The 24,768-nt window shown below is 39.4% G+C and overlaps 1 protein-coding gene across 8 annotated transcripts in view; it reads right to left on the bottom strand.

Annotated features, from left to right (window-relative positions):
- Window positions 1-24,768, bottom strand: part of DGKI (diacylglycerol kinase iota) — a 229,154-nt gene that overhangs the window by 149,016 nt on the left and 55,370 nt on the right. For all 8 annotated transcript variants that reach the window (XM_054080460.1, XM_054080513.1, XM_054080496.1 and 5 more), the window contains exon 2: window positions 5,108-5,216. In XM_054080460.1, the coding sequence (XP_053936435.1) occupies window positions 5,108-5,216 (109 nt within the window). The remainder of the gene's footprint in view (window positions 1-5,107; window positions 5,217-24,768) is intronic.

Below are 24,768 nucleotides of genomic sequence, written 5' to 3'. Positions count from 1 at the left end.
GGCAAAAGACAACACAACAGCCATTACTCTGCCCTCATCTACCAAGACAGTAATCTCATTATAGAAGGCTGTTAGGCTGGTCATGTGTAATATCCCCTCCAAAAATTCATGCTAACTACTCTCAGAAATTTTCTTATCCTTAATATTTTTGGAAATGGCTTCCAGTGGGATTTGCTTCTCCATCACCTTCCCAGTAATCAAGGTGATCAGTGAGTAGTTCCCTGGATCCTCTTCCTTGCCCCTCTTTAAGACAGGACTGACATTTGCTTTGTTGCCATCCTCAGGAACATCCTCTGATCATCTTGACCTTCCAAAGATAATAGACTGGACTGCGTCTCATCAAGTCCCACGGATTTCTCTATATTCAGCCTATTTAAATGACCACAACCCAATTATTCTCCGCAAAAACGTATGTCTTCCTTGCTTCAGCTACTGGTGTCAGGGGCCTGGGATTTCTGAAGGAAGGTCTAAACAATGAAAAAGGAGGTGCAAAAGGCATTAGGCACATCAATTTTTCCATGACTTTTGTCACTAAGTCCCTTGTTCCATTCAGTGGTCACCTAACATTTTTCCTAGTGTACCTACTGCTGCTGATATGCCTACAGAAACCTTTCATGTTGCCCTTCATATTCCTGTCAGATTCAACTTGAGATTGGTTCTGGCTTTCCTTACTCCATCCCTGCATAATTGTGTGATGCCCTCTACAATCCTACTGGCTGGCCTGACCCTGCTTCCACCACCTGGTGTGTTGGGGGGAGGAGGAAGGTTTATTAAATAACTTTTATCTGGAGCTCCTTATGTACCCATCCAGGCTTCCTGATGCTTTTGCATGTGAAGATGAACTGTTCTTGAGCTTGAGGAGGTAGTCTTGGAATATCAACTATTTTTCTTGGAGCTCTTTTCTCTTCAGAGTCATACATCACACTTCCAAACAGTTCCTTGAACAGATCAAAGTCTGTTCTCTTTAAGTCCAAGGCTATGATCCTGCTGTTTGCCTTGTTCCCTCTTTACAGGATCTTGAACTCCACAATCTCATCATTACTGCACGCAAGACTGTCCTCACATTCACATCCCCCAACAGTTCTTCCTTGGTTTCAAGTATAAAATCCAGCAAAGCATCTCCTCTCATCAGTTCCTCAATCATTTGTGACAGGAAGTTCTCATCAATGCATTCCAGAAACCTCCTGGATTGTTTGCATCCTGTCGATCCTTCAGCAGATATCAGGATGGCTCATGCTCTCCACATGAGGCGTGCAAACATGAGGGTACTTCTAGTTGTCTGAAGAAGGCCTCATCTTCTACTTCTTCCTGAACAAGGCATCTGCAGCAGGCAAAATTGTTGTGGGTGTCTGTCTTGGTTTGCCCTCTGATCTTGACCCATAAGCTCTTCACAGGCTCATTCTCCATTCCACAGTAGTATTTCAAGTATCCCACTTCTCTCAGATATGAGGAAAAACTCCCCTCCTCACTTTCCTGGCCTTGTTCTTCTAAAATGTCCATAACTATGCATTATGCCACTTCAGCCATGTGTGCTACTGCACCCCATCTTTGTGATCCCAGTGAGATTCAATATTCTGATATTTAGTAGAAAGTATAAACAACAACTTATTCTTGCACGTTAAAATATTCCATGCAATCAAACAGACCCTCTCAAACAACTAGTTTTATAGAAGCAGGTAAAAGTAAACCCTACAAAACTGGTATCATGTACTGCCAAATGTAAGTTTTCAACTCCTACTCAAATGCATAGTTTTCTCCTCTTGTTAAGACCCCTAAGATATTTTTGTGTCCTTAATGTATGTAATTTCTCCTCTGAAGAACATTCATCTTGTTCCCAGCGAACTCTGTGCATTCACAGGACAAAAAAAGCAGATCAGTCTGAAGTTTTTTCATTGAACTCCAAGAGCAGAACCTGCATGTCTTCAAATGCCTCTTAATGGATATTGCCAGAGTTCTATGGCTTGTAGTCATGGTTCATAAATACTTACCAATGGGAATACAGGAAGCTCGCATCAATTATCAAATGTGAGATGGACAAATAAAATGAGACAATTTTGGCTCATGGGAAACTCAACATACTAATATCCTAGGTGGCTGTCAAGATTTTTGTAGGCACCAAGGAAAGCAAGAGCTAGGAGGCAGTACTTACAAGGAAATTACAGTATGACTTTGCACAAAAGCTTATGGTTATTTTCCTTGGAAGCAAACAGCAATATGAAAATATACAAAGATCTAGATCTACAATGGTACCCAGGCACTGTATGAGGTGGCTCAGTCTGTACTTACTTGAGAAACTCAGATACAATTGCTTACTTTATCATTTAACATGTGGGAGTGATGCCTAAAATGAGGGAGGGTGGGAGAAGAGGCTATGCATAAATATATCACAGAGACAGGCAGTTAAGGCGGTTCCTTTTTGGGAAGATATACTCTTTGTTGCCCTCTGGCTATAACATCACCTACTCCAGAGAATATATTCTGTATAGCTCTGCAGTGCAAAGATTAAAGATTAAATTAGACAATAGAAGCTACAGGTTAACTTGAAATAGGGGTAGCAAATGCAATGAAACTGGGTATTTCTAAGTACGTGAGAGAAAAGAAACCTAGGAATGATTGATAGTAACAACAACAACACTAATAAAGCAGTACTGTTTCTTATATAAAAGTGTCTTAAGAGACACCAGAATCATCAGCTCCATTTTACAGCTAGAGAAGCTAATATATTGATTGGTAAAACAATTCATCTGAGCTTGCTCACAAGGTAAGCGGCAGAGAAGGGAACGGAAATCCCACTCCCTCAAACAGTGTCCTGTTCACAAGATCATCCGATAATGGCAAATCACCTGCAAGGGGTTACCAAAACTGGAGACTATAGACAGGGAATTTTTTCCAGTTATTACCTTGAAGATAACATGGAGGAAGCACTTTCTACAGCAAAAGCATGTGACAACTTATGTTCGTGTCATTTAAGACTTTGGAAAGATCTCCCATCATGAGTCCCTGGAGAATCATCCTCAGAAAAACTAAAGAGCAGGATGATATCAATAGGGACACAACGTGCACTGATTAATGCTGCCTTCCAGTGATTAAACATGAAGACTTCCCCTCTGCTTCCATTATACCTTAAAACTTTTCACTCTACCAAACACACTTCTGGTATTAAGTATTTAATACTTGGTCACCAAGTCCTCTGCCCCATTTAATTGATATTCACTACCCATTATAAAATTTTGTCCATTTTAGCTTCTTCACACTTCCAAATCACCTCCCTATTATCTGTTTTACGTATACTGTGCCTCAGAGTTGCAAAACTCCTTTCTCCTCCACATCCACCAGCTACTACAGCTGGTCAGTTCAGGTTCCTTCTAGCCACAGAGGTCTCTGTATTCTCTATGAAGTCACTCTGTATTCGGCCCTTTCCCCACACGCTATGGGGTTGCCTCCCTTCTCCAATCAAAATGGTAAGTAAAGCAAAAGTTGCAAAAAGCAACAATCTTAGAGGCTGGAACAGCTGAGAAATAGACCTGGTCAAAAATCTAAATCATAATTGTGTGTGCAAAAACACACACACAATTAAAACCCACAATATTTAATCAACATTCACCAACCCATATCAAATTCCACAGTACTTATGTATCGGGATCACACGAGGAACCACCTGGTAAAATGAGTAGATTATCAACTTTGAAGAAGCATAAGTTATGGTTGCTAGGTTTGAAGTTTAATTTTTTTGTTTTGGGGTTTTGTTGTTGTTGTTTCCACAGTACAATTTTGAATGTACTTAATTTAGCCTGTGCCTAACCCCTCACATAAGAAACTGATCCTTCAGATTTCTAATAAACATCATTCATAACGCAAAGCAGGCATGTGTTGTAATACCTTACTAAGTATAGGACCTGAGCTTTCCTGGAGGGAAAGATCAAGGTATTCTCCAAAGCTTTCCCAAGAGGATTCTATGTTAGATTTCAATCTAATTTTTACACTCAGTGTTAAAGCACAGTACTGTACAAGATCACAGTGAATCTAATCCAGCTTCCTGCAGTACAGCCTGTAAAATTTCATCCCTTAAAACTTTAAATGCGACAACTGGATTGAAGCAGAGCATGCCATCAAGAAAGCGACTCTATCTCTGTTCTCTACCTGAAAAATAACATAAGCCATATTCATCAAAAAGTAAGTTATCTTTATTTCAAAATCATTTGTGGGGCTAGTGCTTTGATACTGCAATGTACTGAGTTCTTTACTACTAGTAAGAGGTACTATATGCTTTGCTTCAGATGGGACTTCTGAGTGACCTACTGGCTTAAGGCTTGACTTCTTAACACATACCAGTCCATAACCACATGGATGGCGCATAAGAATATTTCGAAGCTGTGTCTGAGGAGGTTCAGACTTGACATTAGGAAACATTATTATACACACAGAGTGGTGAAACACTGTAACAGGCTTTCATAGAGAGGTGGTCAACGTCCCATGCTTGTCAGTGTTTAAAAGGCATTTGGACGTTGCCTTTAATAACATGATTTTGGTCAGCCCTGAAGCAGTCAGGTTAGTTGGACTAGATGATCATTGCAATGAAACAGTCTAGACAGTCCTGAACTGTCCCCTTCTGAACTATCCCACAAACATAAGTAAGAGAAGCAAGATGGCTGGGATGGAAACATATGCTTTCTCTGTCTACAACGCATCTTGGGCTCAGACGAAATATACCTATACCTGTGAAACACTGTGACTAAAGGTTTCTTCTGCTTATTCTACAGACCCAGCTAACTGCACATGTGCCTCCAGCTTTAAATTTTGGCCTACCGGGCAGAGGTACAAAACTCTGCTGTGGTAAAATCAGATCACCTTTGGATGGCAGACCTTGTCAAGAAGGCAGTGAACAAATGTAGGCAGGTAGCTCCCAAGCAGGAAAATCAGAACATCCTCAACCTATGCTGCTCAAGTCTCCACAAGTTCTTATGTCTCTGCCTTGTGCTTCATTTCATTTCATTTCCTACTGACCTTCAACAATTCTGATAGCAATGCAAAGTCTTATGCTAAGGGTGGAGAGAGCACTAGCCAGAGATACTGCTCAAAATAACTGTCAGAAAAAACAAACACCTACAGTCCACTCTAAGGCCGCCCTTGGTTCCTTCACAGGTCCATTGGAGACTGCAATGTTGAGGGAATGCACAGGAGCCAAGTGCTGGAGGCCTGATCTGGAGATTGCTTTCCTGCAAATTGAAAAGAAAAAGATATATAAATGGAATGTATATCCAATATAATTACTCAATATAATGATCCACCCCGCCCTTCTCCAGAATTCAGAAGAGGCAGTACAGCATCTAATTTCAGCCGGGTGAAATGGTGCTTGAATGCCATCTCCTGCTAAAGCAATTGAGGAAAAGAATAAAGTAATCTGATCACTGAAAATTACTGTTTAATGAAGATCAGTTACTCATCTGGCACTAATCTGAAATATCAAATCCAGTGGACTACATATGTTTCTGTTTGCCAGTTTCTGTAGAGTCATCATTCATTACACCTATTCCTTACATATCAGCTGAACCTAATGAATTAATTTGCACATAATTCCAAATTATTATTTGAAGAATGAAACACAAGTTTATTCTAAAAGCACAACATTTGTTGCTTTTACTTAGTTTATATGCCAGGAAAAGTCATCCATTCAGCATCAGACTATGCAAAACAAGATATGAGGGCATCACAATCAGGAAGGGGAGTCATACACTAACTGTTTTGACCATATCGGCACCTCTTTAAAGTATTACGGGTTCTTTCCACTTATATCAATTCTATCTTTTTGATCCAAAGTCATTATTACAGTTCTTGAGGCACAGATATGGCCTCCTTTAAAAGTCACAGATGGTGACCAGAAACCCTCCTGGGAGCTTCACAAGCGCTGACAGCATATCCAGTGCCTGTTTCCCCAGCGGCGCCCAGCTCTGCCAGATCAGCCTCAAATACTGAGCCATCACATAGAAGGAAGCACAGTAGGCTGCTGATACAAAGCTTAGCTGAACTTCAACAGTAGGTTTCATAAAGCATCATAACGTTATTGCATTGTATATTTTAGCACCTGATGGCAGTGACCGAAACAATCTCACAGCTTTAGCTGCAGGAATTCAGGAGAGAACAAAAACAACTCAAGGAGAGACCTCCTTTTGTAAGCTAAATACATTCATCCCCCACAAAGTGAAATGACAGTCTGTGTAAAGTGAATTTTTGTGATACTACTCCCACAGTGAGACAGCTATTTATAGCATCTCCTAATCTTATCACTGTCCCAAGGCAATAAAGGTCAATCGAGCCAGTGACGACAATCCAGGTCAGCCATATGCTAAATACATCTTTTCACTATCCTGAAAATATACAGTACAATATATACTCACAATAAGGGAGCTTGGAAGCCTCATTGCTCCCAGTGCACACTCTGAAAAATCAAGCGGGCTGAACCAGAATCTTAGAATTCCTTTTCCCGTGAGTAGCATAAACAACTCATCACATTAACATCAGTCTCTGATCATCTAATGCACCCTTTCCAACTAACAAGGTGAGCAAGACATGGACATTAAAGGTTTTTTCCAAAATATTTTGCATTTGACAAAAACCCATCAGAGGTAAGGAGCCCAAGGAAAAGACACTCACTACCTGGCAATCTGTCAGAAGAGAACAATATAGCTAGAAAGATTTTATGCCACATATATCAGTGCAACATAAGCTACCCATCTTCTCAATGACTGGATTAAGGCCTTACAGAAATAAACCACAAGAAACTACAAAAATAAGTTTAATTTTTATTTTTTTTCCAAAACAGCACCTAAACTTTGACAGTCTCCTTCCCTGCTGTTTTGAGCATCAATTCAGTTATTAGTGCTTCCTAAACACAAAAAACACATTCTTGTGCCTATTCATGGTTCATATTGTGGTAATTTGTTTTGGTGGAAATGGGGCAGTATCACGTTTTCCATGCTGCATCACTGACAGTGATAAAGCAAACCTACTTAGTCCTGCCCTCATAACCGAGGAAGGTAGCATTCACTTTGTGCAAAGTAGTACTTTAGCAAAGGAGGCTGAAAAATAAAGCGCTAGCAATTAATTATTTGATGCAAAATGCCAACATTTTCAGCCAACACGGCTTACAGCTTATTACTTATCAAACAATACAGCCTGTGAAGTTGCATGCATCCACTAAGCAAATTTACTAATGCAAAGTCTGCAATAAATATTCCTAGGAACAAGTTTATTTGCCTAGTCTGAGGACAAGGCTTCCAGCTGGAAGGCAAATTCAGCAGCGACTTAAAAGGTAAATATGCCTAATGAAGAGCCACAGACATCCCCCACTGTCAAGCTTTGGACAATGTTTCAAGCCAGAATTAGAGACGTGCAAACCTCCTGCAGCAGAAGTTGGCCCGTGTTCTTTTAAAAGTGAGTTGAGGCTGATGAACCTTTTGGGGAAGACTAGGCACAGTTTTGTGCCATCAGCCTGCCTTTTCTCTGCATGACAAGCTGGATTTATGGCTTTGACTGGAAAGCAAACAAAACACAAGCGTAATAATAATAATGCTTTTTTCCAGGTTTCTTTTAACCTAAAAGCCAAAATTATCTCAGGGATTGCAAATTTACATGAAGCAGCCAGAAATAACCCCTAAGCCCAGGGACAAGCTAAAAATGCCTATTCTCACACAGCTTCTTATCAGAACTCTGCCTCAGAACAGCCAGACACAGAGTGTTAAAACACACTGCATGCATCGCAGAAACCTTTCCCATTTTAAGAAAAAAAAAAAAAAAACAAAAAAAAAAGGCAAGCAGATATCAGACTAAAGAGCAAACACATGGCCTTCTAATAAGTCATGAGCTGTATTTTGACAATTACTTTTTCATACGTAGCGATCAGTAATTTGTAGTAGGTGTTATAATCAACTTAGCTAACACACCACTATTAGGACAAACAAACATGAGCACATACATGTGTATGTCATTAAATATACAACAAAAATATCTCGTATTTTTCATTCTGCTGCAAAGTCAAGCGAGACTCAACCTACTTATTAGATCAAAGGATACATATTTGATTAGAAGGGATTTGAGTTTATATCCCAGGCTTTGGCTCTGCTGAGCCTTTTCCTCCACCTAAGGCATATAAAAACCCTCCAGTGAGTTGTTTAGATGGAATAGTTATGCCTGAATCCTCAAAGACCACAAAAGACAATTAGTCAATAGTATGCAGCTCATTTAAGCATTAGAAAAATTTATTTGCAAAAGAAAGAGCAAGTTAGCTTACTGCATGTGGTTAACGGATGACAGTGACAACATTTTAGCTGTCACTGGTGTTGGAGTTTCTGTCTTTCCATACTGGGGTTATTATCCTCCTTTTCATAGGAGCATCAGTTACCATTCAGGTAGTCTCTCAGTTGCAAAGTTGAGAGAACAAAAATGCAGACTGGCTTCCACAGACACCATGGCTAGGACATCCGCTATGGAAGATATTTTGGGGAGTCTTTTCTCAAAGTTAATCTAGAAATTTATTTAGAAAAGGACAGTCATATGTATAACAATGTTTAAGTTAAAACAGCTCTGCTTTTCTTTGAATAGTCAATGTAGAATAAAGCCTTTACCTGCCAGCTTCAGCTTTGTCAACCATAACTTGAAAATCCCTGTACAAAGCCAGACAGAACTTGCACGCTCTATGAACAATTTATATGTACATGTTTGTTTGGAGGTGGTTTTCACTCCTGCAGCTTGGCGCTTAGGAAAGTCATGAACAAAATGTACTGGTTAAACTCTGGCATTATTTGCGTTTTCCCCACACATTTCCGCTGACTGCACAGCACTTCTGCGACCTGCTGTTCCCAGCTTGCCTTCTGGGCATGCAATGTTCTCCTTTTGAGCTGACCACTGGGCAATAACTATTTCACTGCAGAATCAAAATTCCTAATTTTTTTTTATTCAATATAAAAGGAGACTATTGCAGTTAAATCAAAAGGATTTGTATGGTCCAGTATCCCATTTCTGATGAAAAGCCAGTAGCGGATGTTCAAATAAGCACTGGAACAAACAAGGTGATTCTTCCCATTTCATACTTCAGTCTCAGTTCCAGTAATCAGTAGTGTAAGGACTTCCTGAGCTGCAGGCTGCTTCCAGATTTTTGAGCTTAATAGCCTGTAATGGCTCTTTACTCTAGGAATGTGTTAGTCCTTCCTTGAACCCATTTATACTCTTAGTCTCCACAGCAGCCTATGTAATGAGCTCCACAATTTAATTATGGGCACTGTAAAGTAGTTCCTTCTTTCTGTTTTAAAAAGTCTGCTCGATAATTCAATTGGTGTATCATATTGTGAGGAACAGCAAGTAATCATTTGCCTCTCTACACCTTCTGTGATTTTATGAATCTCTATCCTTATACTCCTTCACTCTCCTTTCCCCCAACCAAGCAGAAAAGCCCTAGTCAGTTTAGGCTTCTGCTAAGAATGAAGCTGTTCAATGTTTGTCAGCGTTTTCTAGATTCATTATAACTTTTTTTTTTTTTAAAGTAGGATTGCCAAATCTAGAACAAATATTCAAGATCTGGCAGCACCAGAGGTTTATCAGTGGATCAGTCGTGTTTTTGCATTATTCTTTTGTTCCCTCTCTTCTTCTGAGCTCTCTCCTTGACTTTTTACCACCATCAGCACTGAATTAATCATTTCATAGGAGTACTTGCAATTACCCAAATTTCCCTTTCCTGAGTGCTAAATATTTATACGAAGTCCAGGGGTTACAGGTTTGGGGTTTTTGGGTTTTTTTTTTTTTTGTGTCTATGTGCATTACTTTGCCTTCAATCTCACTTTTTAACTGCAATTTGCTGTAGACTCATTCAACATCATAAGATTCTCCAGCAAATTTTCCACAATCAGCCTGTGCCCACCCCAACTACCCATGCAGAGCAGCAGAAAACTTTACCCTCTCACTTTTCTCCCTGTGAGCAACACTGCTCCCATCGCAGATCCCTGGTGGTAGACTCCTAGGTAAAACTCTGAAATTCATCCACTGGTTGCCAGCTACCCAACTGCTTGCTAAATTTCTACTGTTGTTTAACAACATCGAGATTGTCCCTTTTAGTCCTAGTTTCTGAACCAAAAGCTTTTTTCCTACCTCACTGGAAGCTTTGCATGCACTTCCACAGCCAGACCACCCCAGTTCCGGGGCCTCGTGCCTCTATCAGCAATTTCTGCCAGACTCGCGAGTCCTGGCTTCCTTAAGAAAAGCTGTGCTGGCTCTCCTCCAGCACATCACATTCAGCTGTGCATTTACTAATCCTGCATCTTATCAGCAGCTCTACCAGTTTCTCTGACTCGCTGCCGAGTTACCCACGAGCACACTGTGAAAATCCTGTCTGACCTCCCCACTCCTTTAGGAATGGACCTGGTTTAAGGGAGCTATTATAAAGTCCTCTCACCAACTTATTACTTGAATTCCATTGGAATACTTAGAAAAATCAAATCCTAGTGATTATTTATTGGCCTTTTTGTCAACGCAAGAATCAAAAGACCACATTAACTTTCCCATTTTCCTCAGATTCACCCACGTAAATAGCAGCTCAGCCTAGGACACTCTCAGGCAATCTCAGCAGTGAATGCTGATGCAAGACATTCACTTAGCACAGTATGAAGTAGATGTTTCAAAACTCCTCATGAAATACTTGCTTATGCATCCGTCATTGCCTGCTGCCCAGGAAATGAGGGGATGAAAAAGTAAAATTTCAGGCGGCTTCCCAGACACCCAACATCAACATCTCCAAGATCCTAACAGATCTTTCCTCCCTTCCCCTAAACTTCTCACCAGACAGGCCAGTTTGATAAATGCTGCATAGAACCTATTGCATCTCTATGAAACACTGCAGCTTCACACAGCTCTGGCCAGCTTTGCTTTCAGCCTCAAGCCAAGCCCTCCTGCACCTTATAGGTAGCCTGAAGACAATGAAATAAATTTCCACTAACAATCTTACCAAGTACTTCAAACAACAACCTCAGAGAATCATATATATCATAGAATCACCAAGTTGGAAAGGACTCACCGGATCATTGAGTCCAACCACTCCTAACACTCCCTAAACCATGTCCCTAAGCACTTCATCCACCTGTTCCTTAAACACCTCCAGGGAAGGTGACTCAACCACCTCCCTGAGCAGCCTGTTCCAGTGCCCAATGACTCTTTCTGTGAAAATTTTTTTTCTGATATCCAGCCTGAACCTCCCCTGGCACAGCTTCAGGCCATTCCCCCTTGTCCTGTCCCCTGTCACTTGGGAGAAGAGGCCAGCCCTCCCCTCAGCCTCCTCTTGTCCAGGCTAAACAACCCCAGCTCTCTCAGCCGCTCCTCGTAAGACTTGTTCTCCAGTCCCCTCACCAGCTTTGTTGCTCTTCTCTGGACATGCTCCAGAGCCTCAACATCCTTGTTGTGGTGAGAGCTGAGAGGTAAGCATAGTACATCGACTCCTGAGTAAGTTCTGGTAGGAGCATTCAGATTTATCACATCAAATACCATATTCAGCATGTATGAATCAGATGCAAGACAAAAAAGAGCCACCTAGCCTTTGTGTGATCATCTACTTGAGTAAAGTAACAAATCCGATAGAGACACAATTAATGCACAGGAAAGCCACAAAAGCAAAAAAGAGCCAAAGCAAAAGGCGCATAAGAGCTGCAGGAAGTTTGATCAGGACAACAGAGGAAGAGCCTGTACCACATGTTGTTGTCTTTTCTGAATCAAGGAAAAAGTCAAAATCATGTGGCATTCTCTTTGAGCTCCTATCAGAGCCTCAATTTATCAGAGTCCAATATCACTGGGTATCACCCATTTCTTGGTCTTCCTTCTGCTCACTTAACTGAATTTTAGGACCAACAGGGTCCATCACAATCTTTTGTTTAAATGTGCTATGTCTGAAAAGATATGTACAAATGTGGTGATTACTCTTACCACTAAGAGCAACAGATCTTGAAGGACTCCTTGCAGTAGGAGAAATGTGAGCATTAATTTGTGTATTTGTGTGAAGGGGAAAGGAAAAAAGTCATACAATGGGTGATGCTATAAAGATGAAGATATCCTTTATCCCTGTAATTCACCAAGACAGACACTAACAAATGAGCCTAGGAAAGCAGGAAACAAATTACAAATGCTTTCCTTCTTGAGCTGAATTATTTTATTTTTTGCTGCAGTTAAAAATAATTTGTTTTACCAAAGAGTTTGTCTGGTTTTTTAGCCCTTAGCTTTCAAAGCTGTTAAGGCCAGGTCTGGGAGACATCTTCTAGGTCATGAAATCTAGTCTTCTCCATTTAATGCAAATTTATTATATCTTTGTATTCAAAAAGTTAAAGACCAATCTCGTATCTAAGCCTGGTTGTTCCCACTCTCTCATTCCTGCTGAGAAGCTATGCCAGACCTCCACTCTTTTCATCACTAAAATCTTTTTTGTAATTTCCATCACTAAAATCTTTTTTGTAATTTCCATCCAATATGCATCCTCTGCTCAATCTTCCTTAAGTTTGTATTATTAGGATATTCACATTTCATCCAAAAAGTTAAAGTTGAACCTACAATCTATGTTTTTTATATGAATCTTCTACAGTATAGAAGGCACCTGAAAGCCTTGATCTAGAAATCTTTAAACCCGTGGGTCAAAACTCTTTGAGCGTGGTTCTGTTAGGACAGAGACGCACATAAGGAAGTTAGCAGCTCACATTTCAAAGATTTGGGAATCAATAGAGTAACTGGGATGATAAAATGTAATCAGTGCCTTACCAAGTAAGCAATGGGAAATGCTCTAGGGAACTATAAGCATAAATGATTTTTAGCTGCATCATAGACTGGACAAGCGCACTACAGAAGATTGGTAAGTTTTTACTATTTCAGAAAGCAAAGGAAGTCTGAATGTGAAACACTTTCATGACAACACATTTGATCCAGACAAAATTCTAGAATGTTCAGAACCTGTGTTTTGTAGTTCATGTGTAGACATAAAATGACAGCAAACTGGATGGACATCTTTTGTCATATGCTAAAATAAAATATACTGATTTTCAAAAGGGGTGCGGATAGTCCGTGTTATCACTCTGCCAACCAGAGAAAAATAAGAGAAAACCAAGGTCTTTTTCTAGGTATCAAATAAGCTTCATTTGATTTGCAAGATAAAGGAAGTGAAAATAAAACAATACAAGACAGAGAGGGAAGAGGAACAGCAAAGGAAAAAAATAAGAGTTATTTTCTTTTTTTAAAGTTAGTCTTAGAAATGTTTTCTTGCCTCTCAGATGCTAGCACGTTGCTTTCAAAAATAACCTAATTCAACTAATTCAAGCTAATTTCTCTATCAGACTTGGATCCTTCATTGCCATAAGCTGTTTACACAAGCTGAAATGACATTATGACTCAAGAGCACTATGCCTTCACACAAAACATATAATGAAGAATTCAATTTTTCTTCTTTTCTACAAATCAAATACGTGCTTCACAGTTTTCACTGTTAGCTTCAGAAAGTTGTTTCAAATGTGGATTTTTGGAAACTATTTCCAGGACCCTGAATTGTTAAGTGTCTTTCCTTTGTTTCTTAAGGAGGCGAGACTACAAAATAGAAAGAGTCAGAAATGCTTACCATGCATCTCTACGTTCTTCCCCCATTATAAGCTTCCATTTAGCAAATAAGGGTCTCACAGAGGTTACAAATAAGTCTTGCATTTCTGAGTGTACAAAAATTGGAAAAGGTAATGAAGATCCATATGCTATTCAAGTGAAAAATAATTCAAGAGGATTTTTAGGATTATTTATTTTTTTTAAAGAATATTATGCTTTATACCAGAAGAATTTTGTTACCAAGTGTTGATACAAGAATCAAATATTGTCTTCAAAGATTCACAAATACCTAGGATTCAAGGAACAACTCAGAACAAAAATAGGCTTTAAAACAATCTTAAACAACAAGTTTTTCTAACAAAAGTTTTCAAAGCACACAGAAGTGAAAATACTCTCTCTTTTAAAGAAGTAAATTAGACTTTCAAATTCCAACACAATTTTTAGAGAAAGAGAGAGGCTAGATAACAGAGCGAGGAAGGGAGTTCAGGCTTCACCTGCATAGTCCTTGGCAGGGGCGGGGAGCAAGACAAAAAAAGAAAAACCCTACATTTATTTTTCATTAGAGTGACACTTGAAAAAGGCACATTAAAACTACAATTCAATAGTTAAATTCTATGCTTGCTCTAAGGAAGGAAGCCCAGCAACTAAGATAAGACAAAGCTTTTTCCCTGTTGCACCTTCACTCCACACGACCATACAAGACACGAAAACAGACTGAAAAATTCAACAAGTGTCTTTTTCTTCTTATTCCTCACCACAGTCTATAGAGGTTTGATGGCACACACCGTGCTCTGCTTAGAAAGCTGTATTTTGAGCACCTGGAACAACAGGTGCCTAATTTTCCATAGGGCTGGCAGCCGCCAGGCTGGACAAGTAATACCATACTCCAACCATCTGCCCCTTTGTCTCCTCCATACCCTCGCTGACTTATTCTTCCATTTCCTCTGATGTGGTTTATCTGCATCAGAGTAAATCCCAAGGAAGCAGATGTGTGTCCACCACTTCCCATTCCTCCTCTTGAAACAAACTTAAAGGGTACAGTAGAAGGTGGAGAAAGAGGATATATTGTAGTCAATGAATAACAGATGACTATTCCCCAGGAAGTCTGTGTAGAACAGGCTGGAGTCTTGTTCTTGAAGGACCCCATCTCCAAAGCTCAAATTAATTCAAAACATTTTTATTATTCTTAACAAGTTTTAGGATCAAAGACTGGAGGCTTAGAGATAAACTTTCAGATATTTACACAAGCCAAAAAAAGGAAACACAGGATGAGAGATCTGGGTAGAAAATATGTATCATAATAAAACACCGCCTTCCTTTCTCATCACCAACAACTGTCTGGCAATTCAGAAAGGAGGCAAAAAAGTACACCTGATGTGACAACATTCCCTCTTCCTTCAATGCATAGAAAGCAGAAAACTGAAGAAACCACTTATATTAAACTTCCAGAACTGGAGGAGAAAGAGGGCGGGGCTCAAGTTGGAGGCATTAACCTCAGAATACCCAGTGTGTTTATAAAACATGAATTCATACTCATCTAGCCCTGAATAAAACATGAGTTGTCTACCAAAAATACTTACGTTCAAAGCTTATTCTTGATAAGCTTTGGAGTTACGCATAACCATTCAAAAAATCACTCTCTCCATACTGAACCTCAACGTTTCTGCCTGGAGGAGTGTTTCACATCAGATTAGGAAGACAACATTGCCTGTGTCATGCAACATTATAAATCTCACCGGAATCACGTTGAGGGCCTGCTGCCTTTAGCACACAGCAGCCACTAAAATGGTGCTGCAGGGAGAGTCCAAGGCACTCTCAGTCAGGACAGAGACTATTGCACTCCTTCCTGATCCCAAGGGACAGCTGTCACAGGATTGTGCCTAGGTCCAACTCTGGAAATAGGAAAACTTTCAGGGAACAACCAAGGCAGAAATCGCAGGTGTTACATCAGCTAGATCAATGGTCTTCATGGCTGAGAAGAAAGTGGAGATCTTCAGCACACATTAGCAGCTCTGCTGCATCCAATTAAAGAGATGCTGTAACTGGAGGCTTTTTCTTTTCTTGTGGAACTAATTTCAAAAATACTCATTTTTCTCATGAGCTGACCTTTAAACAGTTTTTATAATCATCTAAATCCTGTTAAAATATACATATGAGTGTTTTCTTCCTCCCTGTTGACTCACCAGTTTGTATATAAACAGGCTAAAAAAAACCACAATACAAAGGACTGTCAAATGCACATAACAAGCAAACAGCAGGGAGGAAAAAGATTTATTTTTCCTCTAATTTGTTTTCGGTTGCAGTAATACTGGGTGCTGCTTCTATAGTGCCTATACAGCTTTAGGAAGAGACACTAAGTTGCTGATGCTCCTTCAGGGTCAGATAAATGCTCAGACACCATGACTTGACAGCAACCTTCCCACTTCAGCCCACTTCAAGGTGAAAGAGATCGGGACATTAACCTCATGACAGGATATGTCACACTACTTGGACACTATTTTAACCTGAAAGAGATTTTGAGAGTACAAAATGGACTTGTAATGCCACACTCTTAGCTCTTGTGTTGGTGTATTATTTATTTGTTGGAGTCATTTGGAGAAAAAAAATAATTTGAAATTAAGTCTCTGAACAAGACCACTATGGGATCAAAGGAAAACATCCGTTTATGGGCTGTTTTTATTATGAGACCAGCTTCTGAGGCTTCTTCCCATCACTGAGCTTTAAGACTTGAAGGTAACTGACAGCAAGGAGATTAAAATTCTTTACCACAAAATTACCAGAGCAAAAGGTATCAACTGTACAAACGTCCTGCCCACTTTTACCTTGGAGTTCCTAATCCTCTCCCCAGAAGTGACATTTGTAGCAGTGAGAAAGTAGATCAATCACTAAATTCAATCCAACTTTGACCTCACCCTCTCTTGGGACTTTCCAGAAGGGAGCCCCAAGTGTCTTTTCCTCCTGCACACAGCAAAAATAGACATACCCTAAGATTTGGCCTGTGTCAGTATGTTGCCTCTTTTTATGGTGACACACAACAAAATACTCATTAAATTATGGCATTTTTAGCTAGAACTAACTCTTGCTGAATTAAAATCAGTGAGGGAAAGTGGACTGCTCATGAAGCCTTGAACTGTCACTCTCTCTATATACAGCACTATTAAAAGAAAAAATGCAGTTCCTCTGAATTCAAACTAAACAGTACTTTTCTTGTTTCATCACATCAGCCACACCAAAAGCATAGTAAGGTATAGAAATAAGACTATTGTACTTTTCTCTCCACTTATTGTGATGTTGCATCACCTTCAAAAAGACACACACACAGAGAAACAGTTTCTTTTGATAGTAACCATCTCAAGGATGAAATCACACCTTATGAACAAAGTGATTATTGCTCTAACACACAGAAGCAAAAATATCCCAAACTGGTTTTGCTGCTGACAGATAGAGAAGATGCCAAGCCAGGCTACCTTCTGCAAGCTCATTGCACATGTTTAACTCAGCAGGGATAAAACCTGACCTTTTCTTAGGGTGGAAATCTAGATTGCTTTAGAACATCTGATCCAATGAGATCATAGCATGTGAAAAACATCCATGTGCAGGACAACTAGGTTACTTACAGTGACTTCTTACATCACTTTCCCAAAAGTGCACTGAATCACTTGGTGTTACACTGATTTTGGTATTCCATCTACTTTAAAAAGAGAAATAAATTACCTTCCTGAATTCCATCCTGCATAACCCTTGAATAAATAAAGCCTTCACAAAATATTGATGGACAGTGAAGAGAGGTAAAAGAATATTTTTAATGGGGCGCTACTGAAATAGTATCATTGCCCTTGTTCTAGTGATCTTCAGCAGAGTTAACAGAACAACCTGACCAAACCAACCTGCATGCCTGGGAAGCTGACCCACAGCATACAACTCACTGAAGAGGAGGATGGGAACAAGGCTACAGGCACACCATCCACCCCCCAGTGTACTACTGCACTGAGCCATTCCAGCTTTGCTCTCGCAGCTGCCTTTACCAGAGCAGAAGGATGGAATGAACACAGTGAAGACGAGAGAATAAGAATAAACACCACATGGCAAAAGATAAATTGTGACATTTTTGAGAGCGTGCCCGATCTCTGCTCTAGCTAAGATTAAAATACTTTTGAGTACTGATTTTTGCTACTCATTAGGCAAACCTCGTCAGTCATTGTTGGTGATAGCGGAGGTACCCACAAAGGAATTGGACTGCTTGTAAAGACTGGGGAACTGCAGACCACATCCATCAACAGCAGAAATGTGGTGTTATGTGTATAGCTGTCAGAGAGTCCACATAATGACACATCCACATCAGCAACAGGGAAAGAGAGAGCTAATCCAGCACTTCCAAATTTTGCAAAAAACTCCGAAACTAACTGATAAAGTTAATACAACCATAAGACCCATCCTTGCTGGCTGTCCTTACAGCAAGTTGTTATGACAACTCCACAGGCGACGCTACTTCCCAAAAGCCATGTTCAAGACTTTCAAGTCGTGAAGTGATACTTAAAGGTTAGAAAAAGTTCCTACAGAGAAAAATCCACCAGGGAGGCAACTGCAACAACCCAGTAGGATCCTCACAATTACAGGCTGGTAACTTCTGTAAAGCAAATACATGCTAAAGCTCTTGCACAGGTAAAGTGCTGGGCAGCAAAGGAGAAAAAAAAAAAAATCTGTTATGTGGATAAACAAAACAGACAATAGTAAAAAATAATAATAAAAAAAATTAAATATTCTTGTCATCCTTTCACCTCAGATATTCTTCAGTGCCTTCTGTGTTCCTGAAATGCATCAGGATGTCCATTCCTCTCTTATCACTTGCAGATGACAGCAGCCTTTCCCAGAACAAGAGACCAAGTCCTCAAATGGTCAGTGTGGTGTAACTCCAGACTTCAGTGAAACAATACCACTTTGCAACACTGGAGGCATTATCCACAAATTAGTTGTTCTTAATTGACCAACAGTAGCACACTAAATCAATTATTTAAAAGTAATACCAAACAAGGACTGAGGAAAACAAAAAATAAAGTACTTTCAGAGAAGAATAAAAAGAACAAGAAACTTATCCAATCGCCACGGCTGTTGGGAAGCACAGAAACAGATAACTTCTATATACAGCAAGAGCTAATAAAATGTTATAAACCACAACAACCAAAAAAGCAAAGAACACAAAGACAAACACTTTGTTTACCTCAACTTCTATTCATTTTTAAACTACTTTAGTCTTACTAGTGCAAATCAGAATATGGAAATTACTTCCTCTTAGTAACACCTTATTGTGATTGAGGTCAAATCCCTGGGACTTAAAGGCAACTACACAAAAGCTGTAGGTGTTCCAAAGCCATTCAGTTCACACCTCCCATATGAGGACAGGCTGAGAGAATTGGGGTTCAGCCTGGAGAAGAGTAGACTCTGAGGAGATGTTATAGTGACCTTCCAGTAGCTGAAAGGGCCCTACAAGAAAGCTGGGGAGGGACTTTTTACAAAGGCTTGTAGTGACAGGACTAGGGGGAATGGCTACAAATTGGAGAGGGGTAGATTTAGACTAGACATAAGAAGGAAATTCTTCACAATAAGGGTGGTGAGGCACTGGAACAGGTTGCCCAGGGAAGTTATTGATGCCCCATCCTTGGAAGTGTTCAAGGCCAGGTTGGATGGGGTCTTGTGCAGTCTGATCTAGTGGGATGTGTCCCTGCCCATAGCAGGGTAGTTGGAATTAGATGATCTTTAAGGTCCCTTCCAACTCAAACATTTCTATGTAATCGAGTGTAAACTTCCCACTTAGTAAAGCTCCAAGAAAAACTTAACAGTAAATTGTGTAGAACAATAAAAATCACACAATCTACAGTACAATGACTACTAAATCAGAGTCTCACAGGTCCTCCAGAACATCCATCTATTTTGTTATACTGATGGTTTTACTCAACTGCATGGTTTTTAAAGCATTTAGTTGAAAAGAAAAATATTGAAACCACAGCCCTCTGTAACGCAGCAATGTCTGCTCGAATTTACAGAGAAACTGATGCAGTAATTTTGGTTATAAAAGGGTCATGATTCAAATGCCAATGATATTACTTCAACACTGTTGACAATTCAGTGCTAATGAAAGCATACAAGAGATGAGGATGAATACTTACACAGCCTATTTGAGTGACTGCTCATCCATCATGGGATGGATTTCAAAACAACATTGCTGTTAGCAGCAATACTGTAAAGCTTCATTTTCTTGATAGGTCAGGATTCAACTTTCCAAATTTGAGAAACAGTGCATTAACTGATGAAGATTGTAATTCCACCCAGCGGAACACAATGAACTCGAGCTTTGTTCTCGTGGTCTAGCATGTCACCAGAAACCTTTGCTGGAGTTACAGAAGTACTACATGCAGATGAGAATGCATTACTTCATCAATAAAATGTTTCAGGAGTTTTTTTCCAAAAGCAGTAGCAGCAAACCAAATACATTTGAACCTTGAGAAAATAAGGCCAGAGTCTATACAGAGGGGGACAGACTAACTAGAAACTCACAGAAAAAGTATGTTGCCAAGAAGTCAGAAGCATGTCAGAGATGCTCTGAGTCTCTCCCTGCAATCCCCACATTTAGCAATCTCCTTTGTCACAACTCTGCTACTAGTTCTTCCAGATGGACTATTTCCCTCAGACACCTACACTACACCAATCTTCTCATAATTTTTAAGAGCTGCCCGACACTGAAGTAAGAGCAAATATGCTTGCCATCTTTGGTTGAGCTCCATACGCCATGTCCTACCTTCAGGGAGCTCAAAGTGAAATTATGTTACCTACTTTCACCTGCAAGGTTCAGAGAGACAAAACGTGACTTTGTCAAGGTTGCGGCATAAGAGAAGGAATCAGATGGAAACAAAATTAGTGACACTGCTGAACCCAAAGCCACCTTTGTGTTCTCATTTTACTATCCATAGGTGACGTATCATGCAGGTATCTTGTCATGTTTTGGATTTAATTTAATGCGCTGCTCCTTTGACAGTCTGTCAAGGGACTTTTATTTATGTAGTTCTCATTATTGCAAACTGGTTTTAATATTTGCAGTTGGAGAGTTTTCTGAAAGTTGTGATGGAAAGTTCAGATGCAGAATATGCAGAAACAGCTTCCATTCAAGTGTAGACAGGATTTTTATTTTTTTTTTTTAAATCTGAAGAGGGATTTCACTCAGATCTGAAAATGATTTGCTTATTTGTGAAGGGAAGCAAGAGGATGTATACTGTTAAAAATCTTTGCTTGAAGCACATTTTACCTAAGACAATAGGCACATTACTGTCAACATTGACTGGATCAGTATTTATCCCTCAATTTCAGCAACCGTTAAAAAACTGCAGTTCCCTGTGCCACTGGTTAAGCCTTTTTAACCATATTCTTTACTTTGCCTTTTGTGCACTACATCTTTCCACTCAGTGTTCATGGCAGAAATTATGTTATAAAATATTTTATTAGTCTTTTACACTAAGTATACTGTAAATACTTAAAATATATATCAAAAGCCTGAGCATTCAAAATATTAAAAATGTATTTAAACATTTGTTTATAATCTCACTTGTCTCATACTAAGTGGCTACCAATATCGACCTACAGGAAAAAAATATGTGTGCACAGTTAACTGTCTTCCTTTGACACTAAACAATGGAAAAAAAAAGTCACTCAGATAAATAACTCTTGCATCAGGAACTCCACAAACTTAATAATGTTAGAAAAGTTTTTTATGAGCTTGATCATCTAACAGCTGAAGTAGAACTAATACTTCCAATACCTGTTCAGGTATCTATCTTGTCTAGCTATAACTTTCAAGTGAGAAGAGTCCCATTGCTTCGCTTGGGAATCTAATCCACAGACTATTAGACCTCTGGGACAAATTCCCGGCTGCTGTAAACTGATCTAGTTCCTTTGGCTTCAAAGTTAACTAGGCTGATTTTTCACCAGCTGATATATTGTTACAGGATTACAGAGCAAAGTTAAATGGCATTTTTATAACTCTCCGCCTCATTTAACACAATATCTCTTGAATGATTTCAGCACTGTAGGTTTCTTTGTTTTAAATGCTTAAACAGGAGAGAAAATGCTACCCAATAAATAAAGGACCTTTAAGATTCCAAAGCCATTTCCCCATGTTTCCATGGAAATGAGGACCACCTCCTTAACCAAGATGACATTAATGATCAGGTGCCTAGAATCACAAAAGGAAAAAAAGAGGACAAATCACCAGCTGCTTAACAGTGTGTCAATCTGGAGCACAACCTCCCCAGTTAGGGGTAGGACTTGATACCCCTTTTGCAATCACAAAGCTTCAGTAGAATCAGCTCTCAGTGTCAGAATAGAGAAAGATTGCTGCTTTATTTATAATCTGGCTTGTTAACCAAGTTTGCTAACTATAAAAGTAAAACAAATAAAACAATGTCATCATCTGAGGGAGGAAGAGGAGGAGGAGAAAGAAAGAAAGGGCAGCTTTAACAAAAGCAACACTACAAATGTGTTGCTATGCTCTAGCTCCCTCGCAAAGTGTCTGTATCTCTGTTTTATCTAGCCCTGTCACCCATGGCTTGAATTCCAGTGCCTGGAAAGGATCTCATCACCATTACAGCAAGACTACAAACCAAAAATCAAGGCTTTAGTGAGCTGTGAAAGTATACTGTAAATGAAACACGCTGTTGTGAAGAGTCATTGGTCTAACAGTGAGTAGAAAGGAAGCAGAGGTATGAAATTACATGTCCGGGTTCAATCTTTGCTACAGCCAAGACGAGAGAAGCCAGGTTTCCAAGACCCTCAATACATCCCTCAGTCTCTGGATAGCACTGCCTGTGTGCTGTACTGAGAAGACTTTCAAACTGGCAAATCTGACAGTTAAGTCCTATCCCTTTCTTTGTTCATTTGTGTCAGTGTCCTAAGTCTCCATTTGTACTAACCGCAATATCAGCATTTTTTCACTAAGCAGACCTTTTAAATGGATTCAAACAAAGAATGTGTAGGATTAGTTGGTACAGCGGCTGCCCAAAGGGGAGGACCGGAACAAAGAACATTACCCACCAGACAGGTGTTAAAGTGTCATAGCTTCATAGAATGGCTTGGGTTGCACAGGACCTTAAGGATCATCCAGTTTCCAGCCCCCTGCCATTAGATCAGGTTGCTCAAAGCCTCATCCAACCCGACCTTGAACACTGCCGGAGGTGGAGCATCCAAAACTTCTCTCAGCAAGGAAACAATAGCTCACCACACTTCAACAAGGTAAATCCTCCAGTGTGCCCTGACATCCAAGAGAGGAAAAAAGCACTACATCGGACAAAACCTACATGTCACCCACAGAGGTTTGCATTTGACAGAGAAAACATCTGCCAAATTAATAATTTTCAGGACATAAATAAAGAACACCAAAATCCAGAATTTTCTGATTATTCCTACATTTCCTCCCGTTCAATGCAGCTCAGAACACTGATCCTTTGAGGTGTCACCAAGACCAACCTCTTGGGAACTGCTGCTGAACTTTGTCATTTTTAACACAGAACTAATACCAATAAAGTAAAAATAAGATTGGATCTGTAAGCAGGCTTGCCAAACAGAAGTCACGTTGCAGAAATCAAAGTCAGATCTGATTTATTAATATGTTCTTCTAGGCATGCAAAGACACAGAGATTGCATAAAGAAAAAAAAATGTTCCCTTTTTCCTCCACAACAGCCCCTGAAGTCAAATACTGAAGGTCTGAGGCAGCAGATATTGCAGTCTTGGAATGTTTTTATTAATTCTATACAAAACCGTGGGTCCCATCTCAGAAAAGCTCAGAGCACCACAGGGTAGAAGGAATACCAAAGGTGATAATTCTTCATAAATTAGAATAAAAGACTAACAAACATTTAAGAGGTTTTAGGTTTGTTTGAACATGACGCTCTCAGTAGATTTCACTGTGAACCAGAAAGAGAGAAAATATATGCAAAAGAAATATCTTATTAACAGAATTTCCCAAATGCTGCAGTGATGTTACACGTTAATCTGGAAACAATTATCATTTTTCAGAATATATATATTTACAGCATGTTTATAAAGAGCCAGAATTCAGAAAACAAGTTTCTGAGTAACATATATTACATATACCTACTGTATTACCTGTAACAAAAATGTTCTGGTAAAAAAAGAAACATTTCAGTGACTCATTTTACAATTGTGTTGTTTTCCATTTTTTTTTATTTGAAATACAGTCAAGTCAAAAACCTCCATAGAGGTCCAACCACAAATCCGATTGTGGATCGACCATCATGCAAGTGATCAGCTTGAAGCCTAGTCATAAAGACAGTAAAATAACTACATGACATTGAAATAAGAATCTCAAGACAGTTTGATGGAATTGGATACTTAATTCAGAGGAAAAGAGCAGTTGATTTGTTTTGTTTCAGACCATATTAAATCAAATGCAGCAGTGCTTTGCCAACTCGGACTCCAAAATTCAGCTTTGCATGAAGACTGAGACTAGAAATAATGTTTTCAGTAAACTCAGAGAAGATACAAAATGTAAACAGTAAACACAATCTGTGATATTGATTACAGTAAGCGTATGAATCATGGTGCAGTATCTACTTGTCAATAAGTTTTATATTGGGATTGCCTTTGACCTCAATATACCTGTAAATCAATTAAAATGTAACCAGCTGAGCATAACAACAATCAACTTATTTGGCTTTTGCCACTTTCAATATTTCAGCATCCTCCGGCACTTATTGATTTTTTTCTAATAGTGCCACCATGATAGAGAAACAATAATATTTTGACTTTTAGAAATCAAAATGGAAACAAGATTGCACTGTTGGCGTGCTCAACTCCCTACAAAAGCTCAAGAGCACCGAAGGAAATCAAAGCTAGACTCTCAGACCATTACCTGAAGCTGTAAGACCTACACGTTCTTTTCCACATTTATTACTGCTTATTGGTAACAAAGCACTGTGCTAACCTACCAATTTAAAGAAAGCTGATGGATGGTGTTTGCATCTTCTCAAAGCACTACTTAAAGGGATTGAATGGAGAAAATTCACTGAAACAGGCAAAAACAAACAACGTGAAAAGAGATGCAGAGTGGGTGTAAAACAACTTTGCCATTCCTGTTCTTTAATTTTTCCTTCCCCTGT

Source organism: Cuculus canorus, chromosome 1 (assembly GCF_017976375.1).
Source record: "Cuculus canorus isolate bCucCan1 chromosome 1, bCucCan1.pri, whole genome shotgun sequence".
Lineage (NCBI taxonomy): Eukaryota > Metazoa > Chordata > Aves > Cuculiformes > Cuculidae > Cuculus > Cuculus canorus.
Note: the sequence above shows the minus strand (reverse complement) of the source record. Positions and strands in the feature narration are given on the sequence as shown.